At 48.5% G+C, this 16,955-nt stretch overlaps 1 protein-coding gene across 1 annotated transcript in view; it reads right to left on the bottom strand.

Annotated features, from left to right (window-relative positions):
* Positions 1-15,037, bottom strand: part of Gsr (glutathione-disulfide reductase) — a 44,518-nt gene extending 29,481 nt beyond the window's left edge. Inside the window, exons 1-2 of the mRNA XM_048330541.1 lie at positions 14,756-15,037; positions 4,666-4,692 (exon numbers count right to left, since the gene is read on the bottom strand). Coding sequence (XP_048186498.1) covers positions 4,666-4,692; positions 14,756-15,037 — 309 coding nt within the window. The remainder of the gene's footprint in view (positions 1-4,665; positions 4,693-14,755) is intronic.
* Positions 15,038-16,955: the final 1,918 nt, after the last annotated feature.

Here is a 16,955-nt window from a genome sequence, read left to right as displayed (position 1 = left end):
TGAGCACTATCTCTGAACTTCTTTGGCTCAACTCTACCACTCGAGCCACGGCACCACTTATGGCCTTTTCTGTTTATGTAGTACTGAGGAAATGAACCCAGGGCTTCGCACATGCCAGGCAAGCACTCTTTTTAATACTGGGAATCCAATTCAGGGCCTCACACTTACTAGACAAGCATTTAAAAATTTAGATTTCTGTAAGCCTCGCTCTTTTTGGTTAAATTTCAGGAAACTGATGAATCAGTAGCTCTATAGGATAGTTAGTAACTTAAAAGAAAAACTATGAGTAAGGTAAAGTTGATAACTAAAAAGTCTAAAGTAAGCCAAATGCTGGTGGCTCCTGCCTGTAACCCTAGCTACTCGGGAGGCTGAAGTCATGGTTCAAAGCCAGCCCAGGCAGAAAGTCTGTGAGACTCCTATCTCCAAGTAACCACCAGAAAACAGGAAGTGGCTCAAAGTGGTAGAGTGGTAGCCTTGAGTGCAAAAGCTCATGGACAGAGCCCAGGCCCTGACAAAAAAAAAGCTTAAGGTCATGTACTCCTATTGTAAAGTCAGTAACAACCAATTTGCACTTGCAAAGATATAGGTAATATTTGCAACATGAAGGTTGGACACACCTCCTGTGGAATGCAACCTTTACAGTAAAGGTCTTTTTCTGCCAACTGATCATTGAGATAACAAGATTCAAATTGGCATCCTGGACTCCAGATAACAAACTACCAATTTTCTCTGCCATCTGATAAACTTTAGACTCCACTGGTTACCAGTGTAAAATGCTTTATTCACACCTGTCTCTCTCTTTACACCAAAGATGATTGAACTGATGACTCGCCTACATTTGTTTTTGTTGTTCCTTTTTTCCCTCACGCTCACTCAAAATGTCCTGCCTAGGCTGGGCTAGGTGGGAGGTTCACGCAGGAGACGAAGATCGAAGATCGAAGATCCTAATTCCAAGCCACCTTGCCTCCAAGCCATCGTATCTCCAACTGACAATGAAAGAGCTGGAGGTGGGGCTGTGGCTCAAGTGGCAGAGCACTACACTAGTCTTGAGCAAAAAGGGACAGGCCAGTAATCCTAGCTACTCAGGAGGCTGAGATGTGAGGCTCATGGTTGGAAGCCAGCCCAGGCAGGAAAGTCCCAGGAGCTTCTAATCTCCAATTAACCTAACCACTCAAAAACCAGAAGTGGAGGAGGGAGGGAGGGAGGGAGGGAGGGAGGGAGGGAGGGAGGGAGGGAGAGAGGGAGGGAGGGAGAGAGGGAGAGAGGGGGGGGAGAGAGGGGGGGAGAGAGAGAGAGAGAGGGAGGGAGGGAGGGAGGGAGGGAGGGAGAGGGAGAGTGTTAAGGACAGCACGCAGGCCCAATTTAAGCCCCAGGATTGGCCCACACACACACGATTTCCTGCCTCAATTGCCCAATGTCTGGCATTACAGCTGTAAACCATTATGCCTGGTGCAAATTTACTTTAAGTCAAAGTGAGACTCATGCAACACAGAGGTTATCTGTCTGCTCCTTGTTTTTCTTGTGTAAGTATGCTAGGTAAGTACTCTACCACTGAGGTACCCTAGCCTCAGATTCTTGATCCTGATGTATATGGAAAGTTTAGCAATACCACAAATAGTTTTGTTACTAAACACCACCTAATACCCTATCTCATGAGGCATCATACTTCACTTTGCATTATGTGCCATGCTAAAGCACTGAACTTTCTCGGGAGAGGGTGACTGGGTCTTTGGTTCAGACCTAAGCAGAGTGGTAGAGGCCAAGTAGGTCCACCCTTTCAGTTTCTTATCTGCCACTATTTCCCACTACCTTTCTGATTAGAAGGCAGAGTGACTCTGGACTTCCGGCTGTTTTGCACAGTCACTAACTGATTTTCAGGATTGTAAAAGCAAGGGTGGGGGCATGGTTCCAGTGGGTAGAGCACTTGCTTAGCAAGTTCAAGGCTCTTAGATGCCAATACTGCAACGAAGGGAGGGGGGGGAAACACAACTTTGAAATTAGTAGAGTACGATTAAAAATAGAAGACACATGTCTATCAGATTTGATCAGAAGAAATAAGTGAAACAAAAAAAATGGTGACAAAATGTTTAAGTCAGGTTCCTATGCAGAATTAGCTCAGTGTTTTGTTTTGGTCAGTCGGGGTGCTTGAACTCTGGGCCTGGGCACTGTCCCTGAGCTCTTCAGCTCAAGGCTACTGCTCTACCACTCGAGCCACAGCACCACTTCTGATCTTCTGATAGTTAGTTGGAGATGAGTCTCACTGACTTTCCTGTCCAGGCTGGCTTTAAACCATGATCCTTAGATCTCAGCTTCCTAAGTAACTAGAATTACAGGTGTGAGCCATCAGCACCGGCCCAACTCCCAGTGTTATTTTTAAATGAGATAATACTAATCAATACTAAATTACCACATTGGCTTAAATGACATAGACTACCTTATAACTACTTACATATGTCATACACCCATAATTTCATGACTCCCAGTAGAAGAGACTCCAAACCTAGAATTAAGAGCTGGGGGTATAATTCGAAGATAAAGAGGAAAATGGAAGCTCAGTAACTAAAGATTGGGAGATTATAAGCCTGGGATGATAACACATCTTGAAAGTACAGCTGACTCTGTATCTGTGGGTTTGGAATCTGTGGGCTGAGCAAACCTTCGGTGGAAAAACATTATAAAACACAAAAACACCTGTATTTGTAGTGACCATGTACAAGTTTTTTTTTCCCCCTTGTCGTTATTCCCTAAATAATAAGCATAATAATGTTTACAAAGCATGGGTATTATAAAGTAGTATAGAGATAAGTTCAAGTATCCAGGAGGAAAAGTGTAGGCTCTATGCAAACTGCACCATTTTTTTTCTTTTGGTTAGCTATGGGTGGGGCTTGAACTAAGGGACTGGGCACTGTCCTGGAGCTTTTTCCCTCAAGATTCGACTCTACCAATTGAGCCACAGAGCCACTTCTAGTTTTCCAGTAACTGGAGATTAGAATGTCATAGACTTTCCTGTCTGTGTTGGCTTCACATCCCGGGTTGGGTTCGAATCCCATAGTGATCCTTCAATCTCAGCTCCTAAGTAGCTAGGATTATAGCAGTGAGCCAGGCACCGAGCCTCTAAACCATTTTACATAATGCACCAGTACACCCATGGACTTTGGTATCCAAATACCAATTCTCATGCATATTGAGGGATGACTGCACATCCAAATGGGAAGCAAAATCATTTGCTGACATGAGCAAGAGACAGCTATGAAAACAAAAGCTGTGTTTTTCTTCTTTGTGTAGCATAAAAATGAGTAGAGTCTTGAGGGAAAGGAAGACACTATACAAAAGAAAATGTACTCATTATCTGACTCATGTAATTGTAATCCCTCTGTATATCACCTTTATAGTAACATTAAAGGGCAATTCAATAAAGCATTAAATAATGTAAGAAAACTGTAGTGAGGTTTGAACTTAGGGCCTCCTGCTTTATAGGCAGGTGTTCTATTGCTGAGCAAGGCCCATCACTGGAAAAAAAATGAGTACAGTCAATATAACCTGTTTCACAGACACTAGGATTAAAACCACAATATGGTAAAAGGATGCATAAGTCTTCAGAATTTAATCAGAATATTTAAGAAGATTCCATCCAATAACTTAGTTGGGTGCCAGTGTCTCAAGCCTGTAATCCTAGCTACTCAAGAGAGTGAGATCTAAGGGTCATGGTTTAAAGCCAGCTTGAACAACAAAGTCTCTGAGACTTTTTTTTGGCAGTCCTGGGGCTTGGACTCAAGGCCTGAGCACTGTCCCTGGCTTCTTTTTGCTCAAGGCTAGCACTCTGCCACTTGAGCCACAGCACCACTTCTGGCCTTTTCTATATCTGTGGTGCTGAGGAATTGAACCCAGGGCTTCATGAATGCTAGGCAAGCACTCTACCACTAGGCCACATTCCTAAGCCCTCTCTGAGACTCTTATCTGCACTAAACTACCAAAAAGCTAGAAATGCAACTGTGGCTCAGGTGGTTGAGCACTAGCCTTGAACAAAGGAAGCACAGGGACAACACTCAGGCCCTAAATGCAAGCCCCAGGACAAGCGTGTGCGTGCGTACACACACATACATGTACACACACACACACACAAAATAATAGTAATTTGGTTTGCTGGCTGAATCTCCCTACTGAGGAAGAATTACATTGTTGTGCAGGAACTTTTATCAGTCTGAAATTATATCATTTATGCTCAGGATGAATTTCTTCTCCAACTTTTGCATGATATTGCTGCATTACTACCCTAGCACCCTCTACTTTTCATCTAAAACTGTCACTCCGTTGTTCAGATTCTCCTGCAAGGGTGGTTCAGCCTCAGGCAGTGGGATGTAAAGCAGCCTGCGCTGCCTGGACCACCTGGAAGTGACTATTAATTGCACGCCTCCAACGGGAGAAGGGAAAGGTTCTCGCACATGGCCTTAAGCACTGAGCCAGTTCAGGAAACGCCCATGCCAAGGCCTTCACAGCAAGAGAGATTAAGAAACACCAACACCGCCCATCTTGTCATTTAAGTCGCTGTTAGTTTTAGGTTCTCAGTTATTTTTAAATGACAGAGTTGGGAATAGCCTTCTCCTGATCATGGTCTATCAAATATAAAGAAGGAGCATGAAAAGAAGAAGAAATAAAAATACTTGCCTTTTTGGGTACACATCCAACATTCACCTAGAAAAAAGGGAAAAATAGACTTTTAAGAATATTAAACTCTACCTGACTGATGTAACTGTAACCCCTGTGTATCACCTTTAAAAGTTTTTTAAGAATATTAAACTCGAACCATCAAACCCATCTGCAATAAATGAATCCCAAACATCAATAAGATGTCCCTAAGTTAAAAATCACAATGAATTAGACTCTATAGTTATAGCCTGCTCCCTTGTCACAGAATTGGAAAAGAACATTATTTTCCTCATGTGGCAAAGTAGAAAATTTTTCCTTCCCACCATTTGCTCAAGAAAAGTTGTGAGAGAGGGGAAAAGGGCAATTCATGTCTGAAAGAATTCCTGGGGAGGAGACAAGCAATGTATTCATTATTTTAGGTGTATGTAACTGTAACCCCTCTGTATATCAACTTCACAATGAAAATTTAAAAAAAAACACACAAATGCATTAATTGGAACAAAAAGAAAGAATTCCTGGAGAGCTTCTATGAAGAATGGGGATAAAATTAAGTAGGCTGGCCCTTGATAGTGGAAATCTGTTACTCCTCCAGGCCCTTCTATGAAGCTTTACAGGGACAAAAAATTTGCCTCTTTCACCTTCTAGCAACCTATACACAATGAAAAAGTTATAAAATTTATCCAGTAAAAGTCCACCAAATATTTAGGAAAATGTTTATATGGCAAGGGTGCACAGATATTCCTCCCAAGGATCTGTCCTTATAAACTACAGAATACACGGGCTGGGAATGTGGCTTAGTGGTAGATGTTGTAGAGCTGACTCTGTCTTGAGTAGGGAAACATGGTAGGAAATGTTGGGGGGAATAGAGCTGACTCCATGTTGATTATCAGGTCAACCTGACCCCAAAATTCTGCTTCTGTAAATGGCTTAACTTGTTATTTGCTCTAGCCGTGTCAACTTCCTACACCTGTGCCATGCTTGCTTTGTGGCATGGTCTACCCACTGCGTCAATCCCCTACATCTGTGCTATGCTTTTACCTTGATAAACCCCAGTTCCAGGACTGGGGTGGGGCGCGTAGTTTCGGCTTCCAAGTCTGTGCTGCGTCCCTGGCCACTCAGTTCGTTTTTTGCTTCCCCAATATACCCATCTTTTTGCTTAAGACTGTCTGTGAGTGGTGTACTCTTGAGTACACCGCCCCTCTTGAGCCCCCAAACAGTAGAGTGTTTGTCTAGCATGCATGAAGCCCTGGGTTCAATTCCTCAGCACCACATACACAGAAAAAGCGGGAAGTGGCGCTGTGGCTCAAGTGGCAGGGTGCTAGCCTTGAGCAAAAAGAAGCCAGGGACAGTGCTCAGGTCCTGGGTCCAAGTCCTAGCAAAATAAATAAACTACAGAATACAACCTTAAACATTTTTGTGCCCGTGTGTTATTTTTATTTCCGTCACTTCTTTTCTTTTTTTCCTTCAAAATTATGTTAAACAGGAAGTACTGATTACAAGGCCTCCAATGAGAGTAAGAAATCTGGACTTAACTAAACAGATTAAGTTGCTCCATTAGGGTGAACAGGGTACCCTATCCTAATGGAGCAACTGTTTGCACAAGGAAAATTAGATTGATCTCACTTCTCTTTTGCTGGTCCTGGGGCTTGAACTGTAAGCCTGAGTGCTGTCCCTGATCTTTTGTGCTCAAGGCTAACACTCTATGCTGGCTTCCAAGCTTAATCCTCAGATCTTAGACTCCTGCGTGGCTAGGATTACAGGTGTGAGCCATCAGTACCTAGTACTCTTTTTTTTTTTCCTTTTCTTTTTTGGCTGCCAGTCCTGGGGCTTGGACTCAGGGCCTGAGCGCTGTCCCTGGCTTCTTTTTGCTCAAGGCTAGCACTCTACCTCTTGAGCCACAGTGTCATTTCCAGCCTTTTCTGTTTATGTGGTGTTGAGGAATTAAACCTAGGGCTTCATGCATGCTAGGCAAGCACTCTACTGCTAAGCCACGTTCCCAGCCCTCTCACTTTGTTTTGAAGGGGATTTTATAGATACCTGAGAAGTCTGGACTTGTCATTTGATGTGCAATCACATTTTCCTTTATCTTACAACTACCAACCAGGAAGCACTGGTGATGTGTCCACTACAATGAAGAGCTCAGACAAAGGCAAACAAGGTATCAACAAATCCAGCCTGTTCATTCAATGTCTGTTGTCACAGAGTAAGACTAGTAGAAACTCATCAGAATCACAAAATATGAATTATGTGTTATGGAACTCAGGATACTGAGTTAGTAGAGAAATTTGAGAAAACCCAAATGCACATCACAGCTCATAAAGTCAATGAAACTGGTTGCTGGTGGCTCAAGCCTGTAATGTTAGTTATTCATGAGGCTGAGATCTGAGGACCATGGTTTGACGCCAGCATGGACAGGAAAGTCAGTGAGATCTGTATTGCCAATTAAACACACACACACACACACACACACACACACACGGTGTTAAGTGGAGTGGTAGCTCAAGTGGTAGAGCACCAGCTGTGAGCAAAGAAGCACAGGTACAGCTCAGCTCTCAGGGCAAGTTTAAGGCCCAATACTGGCGCGCGCGCGTGCGCACGCACACACGCACACACACACACACACAAATAATAAATAAAATTAAAAAAAATCTAGCAATGTTGTCACCATCTCAGTTTGGGTAAATACACTTTGCAACATCTACACAATGACAAAATTGCTTAAAGACAAACTAGCCAGTTCTGGAGGCACGGCTCAAGTGGTAGAATGCCAGTCAAGAGCAAGAACGCCAAACAAGAGTGACAGACCTAGAGTTGAAGCCCAGAGTTAAGGGGTATCACCTGTCTTCCAGTTGCCCTTTCTGGGTTCTCAGGAGCCTTTGAAAGCAACTCAGAAAGTCACAAAGTACTATAATGTTCTGAACCACTCTCCCTCATCGTCAACTTACTCCTCACATGTAGCTAAAATTATTTTCAACTTATTTTTTAAAAAAAGCTTGGGATCAGCTTTAATGTGGCCTGACTTATACTAGTACCCAGAAGATGACAAACTCTGGTTCAGTTTTTAGAAGCGTCTGCCTCTGGGGCTCCTAATTCCTTTTTCTTGTCTGTTTTATTCACTTGGAGTCATTCCTGTGTTCTAAAGAATGGGCTAAGCATCCAGTTGTGCCCAGCATTATGTAGGGTAAAGCACTATGTAATCCCAGCTCTAGTGGAGCCTCCTAGCTGGAGAGAGGTGGAGTTTAGCCAAGGTACCAATTAAAGGTGCAATGACAAACGTCACTGCTGCAGTCTCCCAAATCCCAGAACAGCGGTTCATAAATCAGAGAGGGTCAGAAAATGCCATGCACCTCAGGGTCTGGGGACATGGTTTAAAGTGAGGCAGTGGTGCATTTGTGTCTCACACCTGTAATCCTAGCTACTCAGGAGGCTGAGATCTGAGGATCATGGTTTGAAGCCAGCCTGGACAGAAAAATTCATGAGACTCTTAGTCTCCAGTAAACTAAACAGAAGTGGAGCAGCAGCTCAATCAGTAGAGCACTAGCCTTGAGCAAAAAGAAGCTCAGGGACAGCACCCAGGCACCAAGGTCATGCCCTAGGAAAGGGCACACACACAGACACAGAAAAAAGAAAAAGACAGAAAGACAGGAAGGGAAAAGAACAACACCTAAATACCACTTGTCCCTTTTAGGCAGCTCCTAGGAATAGGCCTTCAGGGGCATTTGATGGTTTTAGAAACCAAGTTCCCAGCACAAGATAACATCAGATGTCTCTTACCTGGAAGGCATGCAACCAAGTTGGGGGTGGTGGTGGGGTGGTAAAAAGCTATGCATGTCTCCTCTTGCTCACTCCTTCCTCTGGTAGCTTCTCATTCCCCCTTCTCTAGCTGATGTGTACATGAGGTTCACAGGCAAGGATCCTAAGTTCACTAGTTTGGCTCTGGGCTCTTCCATTCAATAGCTCTAAGTAGCTAAATTTCTAATTCTGAGTGGTTTCCCATTGCAAACGATGGAACAGAGGTTTTGAGAAGACTAGAGATCAGTCTAAACAGTGACGATTTCTAACTAATCATACACACATAATATGCATTTATATATAAATGTAATATATATATACTTTAGACAATTTATATACACATGCATATATGAATTCATCAATTCTTTTAGTATACATAAGTATATAAATATGTACGTGTGTATACATATATATGTATCCTGGATACCTACTAGACACTGTTCTGAGATGGCAGAATTGCATCTGCAGTCTGCTGGCTTTGTGTCCCAACCACTTTGGAGTTCTAAATTCTTCTATTTGGTGGTCCTGCCAGCACTGGCTCATACAGGGCAGAGAACTCCTGAAGTAGAAGCAGAAGATGTGAAGTTGGTGAAATTGGAGGCTCCGCCATTTTTCCTAGGCTGGCTCCTATACCCTGTAATTCTAAGGGAATCACTTTGCATAGATAGTACTGAGGGAAAAAAACCCCAAAACTTTATTCATTTACAACTGCATCTCCTAAGCATGTAACCTGTGTTTAAGTAATAGTGAATTTCCTTCCCGTTTTCTCCAGTCCACCCCCCACAAGTTGCCTACAGTTTCCTCTCATGGTCTTCCTTTTTATACCCTAAAACAGAGTTCCAGGCCATATGAGGAAGGAACACTTTAAAAAATGCGCTCGTGCCCTCTTAGAAAGCAAAGCATTATGAATTCACAAACTCATTCCTTTGAGTATATTTATGTATATGTATATGTATTCACATACGTGTGAATTTATATAAAATGAATATATGTGTAGGAATTCATCAACTCATTATTTTAGTATATATATGTAGGTGTGTGTGTGTATATGTATGTATGCATACCGGGTATGTACTACGTGCAAGAAACTGTTCTAAGGGCTTGGAATACACTGGTGACCAGAACAGATAAAGATCCCGGTCTTTGTAGCATGTCATCTGCTTTATGCCAAGAGTAATTAATATTAAATGTTGTTTGGACATCAAGTAGCCCATCTTAAAGTCACTATCCAAGGCTTCATCTATAACCCCTTCTTCACCTCATATAAAGGTTAGTCTAAGAAGACATCAAGCTCCAGAAGGAAGGAGGAAGGGAAGGAATAAAAGTGAAAGGGTTCTGTGCACAGCAGAAACTAAAGCAAGAAAACAAACCCAACCATTACACACAGATATTAATGAGACTGTTTTTTGCTCAATACTTGGCTAAACAAAACATGAGATTAACCTGAACTTTTCAGTCCCAGGAATCATTCAGACTTAAAGAATTATTACTCTGGAACATCCAGGGAAATCCAAGAGCGCTGTGAGACCAAACTCTTCTGGAATGTCTGATGCCCACTGCAGTGATATCTGGCCTGCTATCTCTTGTTCCTGTCCCCCAACCTCGTCCCCGCCCCCCCACCACCTGCAGAAACTAAATGATGAAGGACTTCACATTCCATTTAATGCAGAAAGCTATAATACTCAGGGGCCAATGGCCACTGATTGTGATTGACTGGAAATCAACATCCAAATGTCAATGTTTATTAATACCAGTTCTTCAATTTCAGTTTAAAAAAAAAGCATTCTATTACTACTTTTGCAAATTCTTCTAGGTGAGTCCTCCATCACTTGAGCTACATCCCTAGCCCTTTAAAATTTCTCCCAATAAAAAGAAACTGAGGGTTTCAGTTCTTTTTCTGGCCCTGAAAATTTATAGTAGGTCCTGGGTCAGATTGCAAAGCAATATTGTACTAAGATCTTAAACAGTCAACAAAGTAAATGAGCCAAAGTTCAGTAACAGAAGTTGCCTACTCCCAACTAGCCCTACCCTTTATGATCACTCCTTTATTTGGCACACATGAATATAGCTGGCCCTATTATATGAAATTCCAGACCCTCAGAAAGAAATTAGGGTTGGTTTTTTTCTTAAGGGACACCGGTCAATACTGAAGGAACCAATGACAGAGCTCTCTAAATTGAGTTCCTTTTAGTAAGCTGCATTTAGAAATAAATGCACATTCAAGTCTTATCGGGATACAGATGTCACAATATCAAAGTCGGGTTATGATTTGCATGTTGCTAAGTAATTATTTGCAAATTCTACGAAGCATAATCCACTCATTTCTCAGGCCCATCCTGTAGGTTCTTCCGTCTAGAACTGTGCAACACAAGTCATACTGACTTGGTGATCAAGAACACTGTGCCACTCAGTTGACCATTTCTCCTAACTCATTGACAAAGACTACCCCCAGAACGTTCCTCTCTGACCTGCAGTCAGCAAGAACAGGGAAGTGCTGCTGCAGGCCCCGAGGCCAAGGGCTGGCAATCCAAAGCTAACTTTTCCCCACACTGATTCTTCCCAGGTCTTCATAGGCAGAAAACTAAGCCACAGACAAGAAGCTCCTAAGAGGCTCTAACTCACTTTAGCTTTGGGCAAGCTTTGCATCGCTCTTTAGCCTGCATGGGATCACTGGAAAAAAACTGGATTTTTGCATTTGGGAAGATTTACTAAACTGGGACATCTCATATTATTTTCCTGCCTCAAAAATAATTTAGTTTCAGCCGGAAACCAGTGGCTCCCACCTGTAATCCTACTCTGGAGGCTGAGATCTGAGGAGTGTGGTAGCAAGCCAGCCCAGGCAGAAAAGTCCCTGTGAGACTTTTTTTTTTTTTTTTTTTTGGTAGTTAATGGGTGTTGAACTTTGGGCCAGGGCACTGGCTGTCCCTGAGCTTTTCAGCTCAAGACTAATGCTCTACCACTTGAGCCACAGTGCCACTTCCAGTTTTCTGGTAGTTAACTGGAGATAAGAGTCTCACAGACTTTCCTGCCCAGGGCTGGCTTTGAACCACGACCCTCAGATCTCAGCCTCTTGTTTATCTGGGATTATAGGTATGAGTCACCAATGTTCCCTTTTTTTTTGCCAGTCCTGGGGCTTGGGGCTCAGGGCCTGAGCACTGTCTCTGGCTTCTTTTTACTCAAGGCTAGCACTCTACCTCTCCAGCACAGCACCACTTGCAGCTTTTTCTTTTTACATGGTGCGGAGGAATGGAACTCAGGGCTTCATGCATGCTAGGCAAGCACTCTACCACTAAGCCACATTCCCAGCCCAAGAACCATTTTTAAACTACAACCTACCCATCTGTCTCTATCTCTTACCTCTATTAGAGCAAGGGCCACTCTGCTGTAATAAAAAAAAAAATTCTCATTCCAAAACCCTTCTTCCCCTGGTACCTAGGTGGAAGAGAGAATTCCATCTCTTCTCTAAACCACCTTAATTGGTTATCTTCAAAGAATAAGTTTTAATACCTTAATTTGGGATTAATGGTCTATATGTGGTCCAACATAGGGTGAATTCACTGGACGGGACTTTTGTTTTACATTACTTGTATCTACTACTTTGTCACTGATTCAGGCTTTTTCTGTTTACATAGTACTGAGGAATTGAACCCAGGGGGTCATGTAGGCTAAGCAAGCGCTCTACCACTAAGCCACAAGCCCAGCCCACCAGTTTGTTTTTCAGATAGGGCTGCAAGCTCATTTTGCCCAGGCTGGCTTTGAACGTTGATCCTCCTACCTCTGCCTCCGTAGTAGCCAGGAGATAACTGCAATCCTTAAGCAAAGCTAAACCCACATCTACCCACTGATTGTACCTTCTCTAAAATTTGACACACATCTATACCCTTCCTTGTAATCCAAAAGCAAAAGCCCTAATGTCATTAGGGATTCCCCAAATGTTTCGTTGGAAATAAAAGCTGGGGCTGGAGTGTTGGGGATAGGCAGAGTGCTACCATGTTCAAGGCCCTGGATTTGATCCCCAAGATGGAAAGAAAAAAAAAAAAAGAAGAAAGAAAAAGCAGCTGCTGCAGAACAGATCTGGACTGCCTTTGCCTGCTCTCTGAAGCAGTATTCCTGCGCCCACTCTGCTAACAGGAACCAGAAACAGCCTGCTGCTTCTGTATTAACAAGGAAGGAGGAAGACAGAAGAAAAGTGAGGAGTGTTCTCACAGTTGATGGGAGGGCGCCCAGTGGCACCTTCATGGTCTGGGGTCAAGTGTCAAAGTACAAGTCAATAAGTAACAGACTTTTCCTTTCTCCTCATCCCCACGATCATTTTGAACTAAAAAAAAAAAAAAAGAGCCCTGAACAATGGGGTGAGCTGTACGTCTCTAGTTCATTTCACAAATGGCTTCTGAGCAAGATACACAATCACAGGAACCTCTCCTTGTCCCTGAGTTCCCAATTTAGTGTATCTTTTACTTTTTTTGGGTCAGTGGTGGGGCTTGACCTCAGGGCCTGGGTGCTGTCCCTGAGCTTTTTCGCTGGAGGCTAGCACTCTACCACTTTGTACCACCGTGCCACTTCCATTTTTCTGGTGGTTAATTGAAGTGTCTCATGGACTTTCGGGGGGGGGGGGGGGAGGCTTCCAACTGTGATCCTCAGATCTCAGCCTCCTGAGTAGCCAGGACAGACGGGCGTGAGCCGCCGGTGCCTGGCTCATCTAGTAATTTAAAGACCAGCCTTCACAGGAATGTACAGAACCTATCCCCAACTCCTGGTTAGTCTTGGATTCAGCATTTTCACAGTCCGCACTCAGTACTTCATCTAAATCGTGTGACAGAAAAAGGTCACACTAGCATTGGCACGGATACGAATCCCCTGTTGGAAACGAGTCGTTTTCCAGTGCTTTCCTTTTCGGTACTAGATCAAGCAAAGCATAAAGCTCTGTCTGGGGAGTGACCACGGAGAGCTTTCTATCGAGATAACAGCGTTCAACCCTGGCTGCTGCTCTTCCAGATCACCAGCTGAGCGTGCTCCGCAAAGCCCGGAGGGGAACCCGGGCGCGGGACCTCGGGGCGGTGCAGCCCGGGACCGGGCGCGGGACCTCGGGGCGGTGCAGCGCGGCCCAGGCGCGGGACCTCGGGGCGGTGCAGCCGGGCCCAGGCGCGGGACCTCGGGGCGGTGCAGCCGGGCCCAGGCGCGGGACCTCGGGGCGGTGCAGCCGGGCCCAGGCGCGGGACCTCGGGGCGGTGCAGCCGGGCCCAGGCGCGGGACCTCGGGGCGGTGCAGCCCCGGCCGAGGCGCGGGACCTCGGGGCGGTGCAGCACGGCCGAGGCGCGGGACCTCGGGGCGGTGCAGCGCGGCCCAGGCGCGGGACCTCGGGGCGGTGCAGCCGGGCCCAGGCGCGGGACCTCGGGGCGGTGCAGCCGGGCCCAGGCGCGGGACCTCGGGGCGGTGCAGCCGGGCCCAGGCGCGGGACCTCGGGGCGGTGCAGCCGGGACCAGGCGCGGGACCTCGGGGCGGTGCAGCCCGGCCGAGGCGCGGGACCTCGGGGCGGTGCAGCCCGGGACCGGGCGCGGGACCTCGGGGCGGTGCAGCCCGGCCGAGGCGCGGGACCTGGGGTCGGTGCAGCCGGGCCGAGGCGCGGGGACCTGGGGACGGTGCAGCCCGGGACCGGGCGCGGGACCTCGGGGCGGTGCAGCCCCGGCCGAGGCGCGGGACCTCGGGGCGGTGCAGCCCGGCCGAGGCGCGGGACCTGAGGACGGTGCAGCCGGGCCGAGGCGCGGGACCTGGGGACGGTGCAGCTCGGGACCGGGCGCGGGACCTGGGGACGGTGCAGCCCGGGACCAGGCGCGGGACCTGGGGACGGTGCAGCCGGGCCGAGGCGCGGGACCTGGGGACGGTGCAGCTCGGGACCAGGCGCGGGACCTGGGGCCGGTGCAGCCCGGGACCGGGCGCGGGACCTGGGGACGGTGCAGCCGGGCCGAGGCGCGGGACCTGGGGACGGTGCAGCCCGGGACCGGGCGCGGGACCTGGGGACGGTGCAGCCGGGCCGAGGCGCGGGACCTCGGCGCTCCGGGTGGCGGGGGCCGCGCGGCCGGGCCGAGGACGGCGGCCGGCCTCTCCGCCCCTGAAGCAGGCGCGAGAGGACGGGTCGGGTCCCCGGAGCTCCCCGCCCCCCCTCCCGGGCCCCGCTGCAGCGGAGGATGCGAGCGCCGCTCCATCCCACCAGCTGGGCTTCGGGGAGCCGCGCCGGCCCCGCGCCGCCCCGCCCCCACGCGCTCCGGAACCTTCCCCGCAGGGGGCGGGCGGGCGGCGCCGGGGGCGCGGTACTCACGCAGGTGCCGCCCAGCTTGTGGCTCTCCACGACCGCGGCGCGGGCCCCCAGCTCGGCCGCCCGCCGCGCGCTGGCCAGCCCGCCCGAGCCGCCGCCGATCACCAGGTAGTCGAAGGAGACCACGTCGCCGGCGGCCGGCGGCGGGGGCTGCGGCTCCGCCTTGTACTCCATGGCGCGGGCGCGGGCCTGCGGGGCGCCGGCGGGCGCGAGCAGCGGAGAGCCGGTGGGAGCGCGCGACGCCCACCGCAGGCTCGCGCTCAGCGCCCGGGGCAGCAGGGCCATGCGCGGAAGTGCGCGGCGAGGGGGCGCGGCCGGGGCGGGGCCCGGGGCGGGGGCGGGGGGCGGGCGCGCTGGCGCAGCGTCACGGTGACTAAGCACCAGCCACGTGCCGGGCGGGGCGGGGCGGGGCCGCGGGACCCCCCGGGGAGGCGGGGCCGAGCGGGAAGGGGCGGGGCCGCGGGGAGTCCGGGGGCGGGGCCGAGCGGGCAGGGGCGGGGCCTCGGGGTCCGGGGAGGCGGGGCCGAGGCGAAGCCGCGGGGTCCTGGGAGGCGGGGCCCGGGATGCTGGTCGGGGCCGTATGGTCCAAGGAGGCGGGGCGGAGCCTCGAGGCCGAGCACGGCGGGGTCTAGGGAGGTGGGGCGGGATCTGGGGCGGCGGGGTCTGGGGAGGCCGGGCGGTGCGGGGTCTGGGGAGGCGGGGCCGGGGCCGGTCCGAGGTCCGGGGAGGCGGGGTCGAGCGGGCCGCGGAGGCGGGGCGGGGTCCGGGAAGGCGGGGCCGAGCGGGCCGGGGTCCGGAGAGGTGGGGCACTCAGGCATTGAGTTCAAGCCCTAAGACCCATTGAAAAAAACCAAAACACCCTCGAAGACAACCAGATGCAACCATTTGTGGTTCTTTGGGCACATTTTAATACTCTTCATCATGACACGGTAGGAAATGTTGAGGGAATTGAGCTGACCCCAAAATGATGCTTCTGTAAATGGCTTGCTGAACTAGACTGTTGCTTGCTCTACCGCCTGCGTCAACCCCCTACATCTGTGCTATGCTTTTACTTTTATAAACCCAGCTTGAGGACTGTTAAGGGTCACAGTGTCTGCGCCCTAGTTTGCACTGTGTCCCTGGCCGGTCAGCTCGCTTTTCACGGTGCAGTTTCAGCTCCGGAGTCTGCCCTGCGTCCCTGGCCGGTCAGTTTTTTCACTTCCCCAACAAATCCATCTTTTTGCTTGAGACTGTCTGCATGGTGGACCCTTGGAGGGACGGGGACTCTCCTCCCTTGAACCCGGCAACACTAGCACTCTACCACTTGAACCACTGTGGCACTGAGGAATCAAACCCAGGGCTTCATGCATGCTAGGCAAGCAGTAACACTAAGGCACTTTTCCAGCCTCAAATGTTACACTTTTTGCTGATAAAGCTCCTAGTCTATAAGAAGTCATCTGTAGTGCAAGTTCCAACTTACCTCTACATACTTTCATTAAAGCTTTATAAACTGTAGCAATATTTTAACCATTGGTAGCTCCTCTTCAGTTTCCCAAAGTTGAAATTGCATCCTTCTGCCCAATTCCTAACCTTACAACACCTTCTAGCCATGATTTCTTCAGGAACTATTCGTTCAAGCTCCTAGGGCATTGTTCTGTAGGTACCCCTAACATAAGACTCAGGCATTGTATTTAATTTGTCTCCTTACAGGGGTTTCTTTCCCACTGAGTTCCTTGGAAACCAAAAAACCTACAAACAAGAATGTATACACACGGAACCTCCATGCAATCTACAAGTTGTGGAACCTAACTAAAGGGTCAAGGGTAGCTAAGTGGGTGAAAAAAAGGAAATATTCTCTCTCTCTCTCTGTGCTCGTACTAGGGCTTGAACTCAGGGCCAGGGCACCCTCCTTCTTTATTCCTGCTGAAGGCTGACGTTCTACCATTAGAGCCACATTTCTCTTTCCTGCGTTTTAGTGGTCAATTGGAGATGAGTCTTAGGGTTTTCCCGCCCTGGTTGGCTTCAGTTAGGAAAATAGGGGAGAATGGAAAAGGAATAAATGGGACTCTATCTTCAACAGACTAGGACTGTTTATTGCCAGCGAAGGGCACAGACCTTCCTGCGGGTAAGGAGGTTGTGTGAGGGGCTGGATTTGTGGTTGAGTTTATTATGAGTTTTTAACAAGGAAGCAGAAAATACAAACTAGGCTTTGGTCTCTGGGGGG

Source organism: Perognathus longimembris, chromosome 21, assembly GCF_023159225.1.
Source record: "Perognathus longimembris pacificus isolate PPM17 chromosome 21, ASM2315922v1, whole genome shotgun sequence".
NCBI lineage: Eukaryota > Metazoa > Chordata > Mammalia > Rodentia > Heteromyidae > Perognathus > Perognathus longimembris.
This window is presented reverse-complemented; position numbering and strand designations above follow the sequence as displayed.